The sequence below is a fragment of the Perca flavescens genome, chromosome 19 (assembly GCF_004354835.1).
Source record: "Perca flavescens isolate YP-PL-M2 chromosome 19, PFLA_1.0, whole genome shotgun sequence".
NCBI classification, from domain to species: Eukaryota; Metazoa; Chordata; class Actinopteri; order Perciformes; family Percidae; genus Perca; species Perca flavescens.
Window position 1 is genome coordinate 7490938 of NC_041349.1, and position 11103 is coordinate 7502040.

The following is an 11103-nucleotide window of genomic DNA, read 5'->3' on the forward strand; positions in this document are numbered from 1 at the left end:
TGAAGACAAACTAGTCTTTATCAGCGATGTTCCACTTCCGGTGCCGCCAGAAATTCCGCCGGATGTCCGTCACCTTCCTCTTTCTTTGTGTTGGCGTTCTAACCTCCGGTGGATTTGTGAGGACTGTGGTTAACTGCTCCTCAGATCTCTGCAGTGTAAATCCAGACAGCTAGCTAGACTATCTGTCCAATCTGAGTTTTCTGTTGCACGACTAAAACAGCTTTTGAACGTACACATGTTCCACCAAAACAAGTTCCTTCCCGAAGCTATTTTGCAGCGGCACCGTGGCTCTGTCCGGCCGCCCAAGACGATTGTCATTGGTTTAAAGAAATGCCACTAAACCAGAGCACATTTTTCTCCCATCCCCGGAATGCTGCGTGGACTAGCCAAAGGTCTGGCATTACGAGACTAAAGGTGAACTGACCACAGTGCTGTTTTTTTTTGTTTTGTTTTTGTGCAGTTTGTACGAGACTGAAGCGGCAGAATCAAGATGGCCGACAGCCATCCAGTCACACTCCACCATTCAGGAATGAACGCTGTCGAGCGACACCAGACGCCGCTGCTCTGTGTTCGGACGATGACTGGGTGAGAAATCAGTATCACACACAATCATTTAGTCATAACTCTGTTTTCTCGTAAAGGTAAGGGAATTTCAGGAGATGTGAGGGGAGCTTTTTTAAGCTACGACAGGGTGTTAAGTTGCTCTGCTAACAAATAAAGAACACCAAAAAAACATGAAATGAAACAATAACTGAAAGCTGAACACAATGTTTCCTTAAGTGCAGTTACAGACATTTGCAACAATATTTTTCTTGTGATTCAGTGTTTTATTAACCTGATTCCGCCAGATGGATTGTTTCTCATTTGCTCGGCATATCCATCTGGGAACTTTCCGTTGGAGAACTTTTGGGAAGGGGTGAAAATCCTGGTTAGCTGATTGGATAAACCATCTGTCTATCACCACCTGTAGTTGGTGATAGATGGGCCAAATCAACCAATCAGATCAAACTCTTGACGAAACCAGTCGGGAGAAGAGCAAAAACATTTTTTCCTCCAAGAAAAGCCTCCGGTGACATTTTTTTGCTCTTCTTTCAATGAAGGAATACTTTCTAATTCGGATAAAACTTGCGCGATAGCTACGCTCATCTCATCCGTGGAAGCTGCCGCCACGTTGTTTAGACTGAACAGTCGCTTCTCGTTGCGTCACACCTAAGCCCGCCTCAAAACCAATGCTGATTGGTCGGCCATTTGGCGAACGGCTCCAAATTTTCTCTATCTCAAGATGCCAGACTTATCTGCGAGGCTAGTGTTTTCTACCCATGCTCCTAAACACGTTCTTAGATAAAGATAGATACATAAATCAATTCCCTCTGACTGTGAGAAGCAAACGTCACTTTGCGTCTGCAATCTGGATATTTTAGTTCAAGATAAGTGTCTAAAAAGTGATATGAGATATGCCATAATGCGATGATATACAGTACATATATGCAGTGATATTGAATATCGCAATAACGATATTACTTGCGATAAACAGATCTTAAACTGTACTCAGTTCTGCCTTTCTGCTGCTTTTAGTATTCTGCTAAAATTACAACAAATTGCTTGTTGAATTTCACACAAACAAAAGAAAAATCATTTTCAACATTGTCTTGTTGAACAAATTGAACATTAAATTGACAATGAAAGGTAGTTTTTGTACTGATATTTTCTTTCAACTAACACCAAAAATCTCCGATTGCCGTTCGTTATGTATTTACTGTGCCAGTTGATATGCGCTATGAGGATTTAAAAACGATATCTTGTGCAGCCCTACTAAAAAGTCCAAAAGACAAAAGAAAAGAAAATGTATTTTCAGTCTTCCTGTTCCTTATTTTATTGCTATAGTGCTTTTCTAAAACTGAGATCCGACTTCTAACTTATGCCAGACATTTTGTAGAAATCCAGATATTGGTCTCCAAACCATGAGTAAACTCAAGCCCTTTTCCTATTGGACAAAAATGGGGGAAAGGTTTCAATTGGCATTTATTTCTGGACAAATGAAGTTTATCGGCAGTGATGGAAACATAACACCAGGGGTGCACACGATCACTTTTTTGCCCCTTTTTTCGGCACAATGCCAATGACGCTTGTTGCCTCCGTCGGTTACTTCTTAGACTCTTTGTCATCTCAGGCACAAATTTTGATTATTTTTCAGTTTTTCAAGAATCGGTTTAGTAATCGGAATCGTTTTACAAGTACTGGTCCGGCATCGGAATCGTAAAAATCCAAACAATACCCAACCCTATCTGCAACTAACGATTATTTTCAATGTCGATTAATGTGTGGATTATTTTTGGGATGAATGGATGTGTTGTTTGGTCTCTAAAACGTCAAAACATTTTGAAAAATGTGGATCAAAATGTTTCCCAAAAAGCCCAAGACGACGTCCAGAAATGTCTTGTTTTGTCCACAACTCAAAGATATTCAGTTTACTGTTCCAGAGGAGAGAAGAATCTAGACTGAACACTAAATATTCACATTTAACAAGCTGCAATCAGAGAAGTTTTACTGTTTTTTTCATTTAAAAGAAAGACTCAAACCGATTAATCGATTATCAAAGTAGTTGCAGATTATTTAAATAGTTGGCAAATAATCGATTCATCTTTGCAGCTCTTAAAGGACAATTCCTGCACAAAAAGAACCTAGGGGTTAATAACACATGGGTACAGAGTCGACCGTTCTCTGGGATATGTTTTTATGATAATCGAATGTGACCAATTTTAGGGCAAACCGCTAATTAGCTTATAACACTAGTTGTGACACACACAAAAGTAAAAAGAAATCGCTATTTCTACACCACTAACAAGGCTAAAAATAGCACCACACATCCACGGTAGCATAATGAGGGTCCCTACATGTAAACCGAAGCATTGAGAACTTTGTAAGTGTACAGACAGTTTATTAAATAGATAGTTTATAAAGACACTACCGTTCACTATACAGCCAGGCGCCATCTTGGGAAAACAGTCATGACCAGTCGAACGGCGAACGACTTGTAACCAGTAGCATAGCTCAACCACGGCATTCATGGTTCAACTGGTTGTGACTGTTTTCCCAAGATGGCGCCTGCCTGCAAACGTGAACGGTACTGTCTTTTTAATACCCATGTGTTATTGACCCCCTAGGTTCATTTTGCGCCGGAATTGTCCTTTAAGATATGAAAAAGAAGTAACCACCGTAACATTTTCACTGGCCTCCATGCTGCTTTCTATGGTTTATTAACCCTGTTTTCCCGAGGTGACACAACAGATATAAAACAGAACGGTGTACTCGTCTACTGGCAATGGGAGATAAGTCATCTTCAGTTTTATTTAGCGGGTATTCCCACGTTTAAAACCCCTGCATATACACTCTTTGGTGGAAAAGGGTATCCGATACATTATTAAACTTGTGCTCCCCTCCAAAGGTTTCTAAATGCCCGTCTGGCTGCAGACTGCAGGGATTGATCTCGCAGATGGAGAGCAAGGCAGAGAGGAAACTGAGGAAGGTGTGTACAACGGCGAAGGTGTACGAAGACGCGGCGGAGAAGTCCATGGCGACGATGACGCGCGTCTACGGCTACAACTGGCGAGTCATCGCCAACGTGCTCGGTAAGACGGGTCTGTTTTTTGGTGTCCGGGACCAAAATAAAGACTGGTTTGGTTGAAGTAACGCTGGCTGATTAACCACAGCATTCGTCTCCAGCGTCGGAGCGGACGTTCGTGGAACGCGCCCAGGGATTGGCCGGGAACCTCACGTCGCTACGGAAACGGTCGTCCCGGCTGTCCCGGAAACTCGTGGAGCTACACGGCATCGTCCGGAAACAAATGGAGGACTTGTATCGAACAGAGGTGAGCTTTATGAACATTCAACTAGATCAGACCCCTTTGTGTGGTATCACATCATTTGACATTTTTTGGGACATTCTGCCCATTCAACTGAATGGACGGAATGTTCAAATTTGACAAATTCAGATATTTTCAACTGCTATCTACTCATTCAGGCTACATTTACATTGCTACATTTTGGTTTCCCCATCTCATTCCCCCTGCTCTGGTGTTTTCCCCCCTCATTCCCCCCTGCTCTGGCGTTTCCTCCTCTCATTCCCCCCTGCTCTGGCGTTTCCTCCTCTCATTCCCCCCTGCTCTGGCGTTTCCTCCTCTCATTCCCCCTGCTCTGGCGTTTCCTCCTCTCATTCCCCCCTGCTCTGGCGTTTCCTCCCTAAACCAGAGACATTTGGAAACACTTCTGTCCCGTTTTGGTTGCTAATCTGCGGGGTTGTGTTGCAGTCTCAACGGCCACGAATGGAGACCTTCGGCAACGCTGACGCCAAGGTTTCGCCGCATGATTGGGTCTTATCAGTCACGACGTCTCATTTTCTGAGACTAAGCTACTAACTTTACCATGGCAACTACCAGCAGCGGGCAGAGTATACACAATGCCTCCTGTTTATGCCCAGTATACCAGAATGTAGATAAGATATTTTGGTTTAGGCGTGTAAGTTTAGACGGAGATTAGTTCTTTTACTGGAGCTAAAAACACCTGTGTTCACGGAGATCGCTTTTGGCTCAAAACTCCGCTTAAAAAACCAAAACGTAGCGATGTAAATGAAGCCTCATACATTCACGTAGAAACTCCATTCAAACTTTACAATGTTCCACAACTGTTGCACGTTCTGGGAATTATTCAACTTTCAAATCCCATTGAAATTTTTACGAAATATTCAAACTTTTTCGTGGCTTAGTACAAACGTCAGAATGGCATTTGTACTCAGCCACGAAAAAGTTATTAGTGTGCATTGGATGAAATGTTCAGATTTAGATTGGGGGACTTGGCTGTATATCCCTTATTATAATAGTATAAAAGTCCACCACATACACTTTAAAGGGGAATAATATAATGAGCGTTGATTTACGACACCAGGTGGACGTTGACATGAAGCTGCGAGGCTGCTACGGGTCCTGCCGGGCGGTGTTACCGTTCAGCGTCGATCGTCTTGGCTATCAAACGGACATGGACGAGATGGACCGGGCTCTCAACCAGAGAAGGAAGGCCGGCTCGCCTCCGGAACACATCCCGCGTATCAAGCTGCAGCCTGTAGACGTGAGCCCGGCACGGTCCGCAGAGTGTAAGAGCATCCCAACCGCCTGGAGAGAACTGTTGACCCAGTTCGAGGACCTCGGAGCGAACCGGGTCATTCTGGAGGCTCGGGATCCCGCAGAGCTGGACTGAGACAGGTTTGACACTTGACAATGGAAGTAAAGGATGGGTGTTTCTTTTCCTTTTCAACGGCACTTTGTAACTTGGGATTGAAAGGTGTCTATTCAAATAAACACAATCGCTGTTTGGATTATTGATTTTGTGTAACACCATGCTTTCTCTGTGCACACTTACTGTTGGTAAATGTTAAAAGTCACTTTGTCCAGTGTTCTTCTATCGATTATATCTAAACTATGTTCTTCCAAAAATCTAATTGAGCATTTCATTTAAGTTCATTTTATTTTGACTCTATGTGTATCACAAAGGATTACATATCGTCACCTTCCTAATGGCCTAAGTCATTTTTTCAGGTTTTTCAGAAAACACAAAAAACTGAATGGCCTAAGTCACACGCTTGACATAGGCCATTATACTAAAGGAGTAGAATCAAATGACCTATTCATCTGAAGATCTAGGCAATTTTAGCAGAGGTGGCCAGCACCATGAGGCAAAAAAATATTTTTTGTCAAAAAATGACACAGGCCATTATTTTAGGAAGGTGACGATATTAAAGCTGTAGTGCGTAGTTTCTGCCGCCCCCATGAAGAATTCTTATAGTAATGATAACAAAACTGTTGACGCGTCCACATGATACAAGGCTTTCGTAATCGTGCACACAGTTGCTAGTAGCCACGGAGGATTCAAAAAACATGACGGATTCTTCAGAAGAGGTCATTATCTTCACTTGAGTTTCTGCGTGGGAAAGTCACAGATGACATAATCTTCTGAACATAGCCATACTGAGAAATACAGAGAGAGTTGTGTGGAGCTGATAGTCTTATGCAGCAACTAATTTGGCTTGAATGTAACGGACGTTCATTAATATCAAAAAAGTGCAAAACTGTAGGCTTAAACTGGCAACTGCAACATCATTTTTGGTAAACTCAAGTAGAGATGGTCCGATACCATTTTTTGCTTCCCGATACCGATTCCGATACCTGGAATTGCGTATCAGCCGATACCGAGTACCGATCCGATACCAGTGTGTCATATATTTTATTATGTTTTAACAGCTGTATACTACTATCCCTGTATGGATGTGATATTATTTCTATCTTTGTTGTCGGTCTGTCTCGATACCGATACCAGCGTTTTAGGCAGTATCGGAGCCGATACCAGTATCGGTATCGGAACATCTCTAAACTCAAGTCACAAAATAACACAAACTAACAGTAGACCAGCAACTCCCGTGTTCTGCGAGGTACAATGCTCAGTTCCCTATCGTGGGAAAACTGGCATTTATGAAATATTAGCCAAACTTAAAGCTGTAGTGCGTAGTTTCTGTCGCCCCCATGAGGAATTCTTAGCAATGAAAACACCACTCTTGTTGCATCCACATGATACAAGCCTTGTGTGATCGCGCACCCTTCCTCCACGCAGTTGCTAGTAGCCAAGGAGGACACGGAGGATTAAAAAAACATGATGGACTATTCAGATGAGGTCATTATCTTCACTCGAGATTCTGCGCGCGAAAGTCGCCGGATGCCACAATCTTCTGAACATAGTCATACTGAGAAATACAGGGAGAGTTGTGTGTAGCCGATACTCTTAATTAGCTTTGTAGCGGCTCATTTAGCAACGGCTCGAATGTAACACACGTTCATTAATATCAAAAAGTTAACGCACTAAAGCTTTAATAGGAAACAAAACAAAATAATGTATGAATTCAAACAGTTTTTAGCGGCAAAGTGAATCTCTCTCTTTCTATCTTCTGTCATAACTGTACTGTAATGTTTTTAGGGGAAATGTTGTATTCCCTCTCACTTTTTACCACTTGTATTTGTCCACCAAACATTAACTTGTCACAAAAAAATGTACATCTGAAACACCTCAAACTGTCTTCATTCCCCCTTTTGGATGACTTTAAAGACTGTGAATATACTCTTGTCACACTGTAACAAGGTTTTTTTCTGGTTGAACATGTTGGCGAAAGCTCTTATCACCTCTGTTCAATAACTAGACACATTTAACCCTTGTGTTGTCTTCCCATCAACCATGCAACTTTTAGTTTTTCTGGGTCAGAATTTAAAATGCAAACTGTTTTTCAATGTTTCGGCTCCCTTACCGATATTTTATGTCGCTTTTCTATTTTCAGTTTTTTTTCCTGACATTTTTGTCCATTTTTTCCGCGCTTTTCTCTGACAATTTTGCGAGTTTTTTAACATTCTTTTATCAATTTCTCTTCAAATGCTATTATATTGAACAAAACACCCAAATTGATGACAAGTAGTGACCTGATAATTTCTTTTACTTGTGAAGAGCGTTGTATGAAACCATCCAAGTTATTTTTTGGTTGATGAATTTGTTTGAAAGAAACCCAAATTTCTGACATAGAAACCTTTTGAAAACGGGTCAAATTTGACCTGAGGACAACAGGAGGGTTAGGCTAACTATTAACGTATGGAGAACACACTCCCCTTTCTTCCTTTGTTGTGTTATTTATTTCACTGTCCTCAAAAATAAAGCACAAAAACTACTTCTTTCAGCACACTGTCCAGTCATTTCTGTATATATTAAACTCGCTACATGTTTATTTTTTTCCAGCCATTTTGTTATTTGTATATTCACACTTTCAAAAATACAGTTGTTGTTGTTGTTACAATTGTGTTACCTCTGCTCGCTCTAATGCTATTTTGCATTGTGTTTCTTATCAAATAGTTTAACCAGGTTTGTTAATGAAAATAAAATCTTCACCAATTTGACAACACAACGTCCAGGGACACTAAAAATTGATACACACGAAAAATGAAAATTATATATTTTTTATTTAAAATGTGACGAAAACCTTTAAATTGATAATTTCACTTGTGTTGATCAGCACAACTGTGGTGAATTCTTTCTTTGTCTTGCAACCAAAATATGCATCTTTACATATTTCCATGATATTCCATGGCACGTATTAGGGTTTTATTTTGACATTCCTAGCGCAGGAAATATTGAGTTTCCTGTCCATGGGATTTCAGCAGGTATGTATGTATGACTGTGGTGAGAACATTTTAATTTCTATAATCCCTGAAGTGTATAATGAAATACAAAAAAACGGTGAACTTCCGGTACTGGGCGTGGACCTAAATGATACAGGTAAACATTTAGGTTTCATTTCATTTTAATTTCGTATTTTATGTGGTAAAAAGGTTTGACATACCTATGACTTTTTTTGTGACATACTAAACTGTGACTTTTTATGACTTTTTTCTCCGACTGTTTCCAACATACCTTAAATTTTTTTTTCCCCGACTTCTTCGACATGTCTTTTTTCAGATTTTGTCGACATACTATACTATGATTTTTTTTCGACATATACTGTGAGTTTTGTTGACATGCTATACTATGACCTTTTTTCCACTTTTTTACAACATACTATACTATGACTTTGTTCTTTCACTTTTTTTGACATACTGTTCTATGACTTTTTTTCTCGGTTTTCGACATACTATACTATGACTTTGTTCATTCACTTTTTTTCGACATACTAAACTATGACTTTTTTTCCTCTGTTTTCCATTGACATTGAATTACATTTTCATGATATACTAGTTGTTCCTAAACTTTATCTCAGCATTATAAACTTTTGTGCCCTCAAAAGCTTGTCATCAAGCCCAGAGATTTGGGACGAAACGTCGCCCTCTGGGATCCTGATCTTCCTGATGTGCAGACCCCAGGCTGGGCAGATCTGCACCGTAACTGCTACTTCTACAGGTGCAACATTGACAATATCCTGACTGGCTGCATCACCACCCTCAAATGGTAGACTGTAAAAACTGCTCAGCACATCACAAGGACTGAGCTGTCATCAATACAGGACCGCCAATCCCAGTGGTCTAGGAAACAGGCAAACAGGATCATTGGACCCCAACTGCCCCAGTTACAAACTGTTCTGCCTGCTGCCAGACAGTACCACAGCATCCAGTCCCACACCACCAGGCTCAGGGATAGCTTCATCCCACAGGCCAATAGACTTCTGAACTCCTGAGTTTGGTCTGGTAAAGGCCATGTCGCACAGTTGTTTGTACTTGAAACAGTTTTGTTATGTTTTTGTAAAAAGTATTGATGGATACAGACAAATTGTGTATATTGCATTGACATGATTATTTTTTACCTTCACATTCCCTTGCAAATTATGTATTGTATCTTTTTGATTTTAAAGGTGTGAATAAAGAAATTAAACAATCTCTGAGCTCATCACAGGACACTTTACCTTAATTTGAAATCACTGTCTACCACAAATTTAAATTACTTGTCACAATATTTGAGACTTGGACTTTGGACATACTATACTATGACTTTTATCAACATGCTATACTATCACTTTTGTCGACATGCTACAATATGACTTTTTTATGATTTTTTTCGACATGCTATACTATGACTTTTTTGGACATGCTATACTTTGACTTTTTTGGACATACTATACTATGATTTTTTCATCATGTTATATGACTTTTCATGTTTTTTTCAATATGCTATACTATGCCTTTTTTGACATGCTATACTATCACTTGTTTTGACATGCTATACTATCACTTTTTTTGACATGCTATACTATCACTTTTTTGACATACTATACTATGACTTTTTTATGACTTTTTTTCAACATGCTATACTATGACTTTCTTCGACATGGTATACTATGACTTTTTAATGATTTTTCTAACATGCTATACTATGACTCATTTTGACATGCTATCCTATGACTTTTTTATGACTTTTTGACATGCTACACTATGATTTTTTCAACATGCTATAATATGTACATAATTTTTTCGACATTCTATACTATGACTTTCATGTTGTATTGACGTGATTATTTTCTATTATATGCTGCCTGGAGAATGCCCCTTCCCAAGCTCCTGGACGTTGTTTAGGCAATTTACCTTCACATTCCCTTGCAAATTATGTATTGTATCTTTTTGATTTTAAATGTGTGAATAAAGAAATTAAACAATCTCTGAGCTCATCACAGGACACTTTACCTTTAATTGAAATCACTGTCTAACACAAATTTAAATTACTTTATTTTTTATCACAATATTTGAGCTTGCCAAAGCATCTCTGTAATTGCTGTGCATATTGCAATAAAGAACTTAAACCTTCAATTTGTCATGACTTTATGACTTACTATATTGACATTTTTTATGGCATACTATACTATGACTTTTTAAGGAATTATCTATTAAAGACTATGGTGACATGTTTTCCAACTTTGGACATACTATACTATGACTTTTATCAACATAGTATCAATTTTGTTGACATGCTACAATATGACTTTTATATGATATTTTTCGACATGCTATAATATGACATTTTTTTTTCCGACATACTATACTATGATTTTTTTCAACATGTTATAATATGACTTTTCATGTTTTTTTCAATATGGTATACTATGACGTTTTTGACATGCTATACTATGACTTTTTTGACATACTATAACTTTTTATTACTTTTTTCGACATGCTATACTATGACTTTTTATGATTTTTCTAACATGCTATACAATGACTTTTTAATGATTTTTCTAACATGCTATACTATGACTTTTTTTATGATTTTTTCGAAATGCTACTATAACTTTTTAATGACTTTTTTCGACATACTATGCTATGATTTTTTCATCATGTTATAATATGACTTTTCACGTTTTTTCAATATGCTATACTATGACTTTTTTGACATGCTATACTATGACTTGTTTATGATTTTTCTAACATGCTATACTATGACTTTTTTATGATTATTTTGACATGCTATACTATGACTTTTTTATGACTTTTCGACATGCTATACTATGACTTTGTGGTGACTATACTTATATAGAAAGTA

The 11103-nt window shown here is 38.8% G+C and overlaps 1 protein-coding gene across 1 annotated transcript; it reads left to right on the forward strand.

Moving 5' to 3' along the window:
- The first annotated feature begins 490 nt into the window (after window positions 1-490).
- On the forward strand, window positions 491-5970 carry LOC114546178 (fibrinogen alpha chain). The gene is made up of 4 exons (XM_028564866.1): window positions 491-585; window positions 3472-3629; window positions 3724-3869; window positions 4942-5970. The coding sequence occupies exons 1-4, from the start codon at window positions 491-493 to the stop codon at window positions 5248-5250; spliced, it is 708 nt and encodes a 235-aa protein (XP_028420667.1). The 3' UTR covers window positions 5251-5970.
- The last annotated feature ends 5133 nt before the right edge of the window (window positions 5971-11103 follow it).

What these genes read in the sequence shown, in the direction of transcription:
- LOC114546178 (XM_028564866.1), top strand. Translation starts at nt 491, where the DNA reads ATGGCCGACAGCCATCCAGTCACACTCCACCATTCAGGAATGAACGCT. An exon ending in AGTCATCGCCAACGTGCTCG is followed by an intron (nt 3,630 to 3,723) that starts GTAAGACGGGTC and finishes ATTCGTCTCCAG; the next exon opens with CGTCGGAGCGGACGTTCGTG. An exon ending in AGGACTTGTATCGAACAGAG is followed by an intron (nt 3,870 to 4,941) that starts GTGAGCTTTATG and finishes TTACGACACCAG; the next exon opens with GTGGACGTTGACATGAAGCT.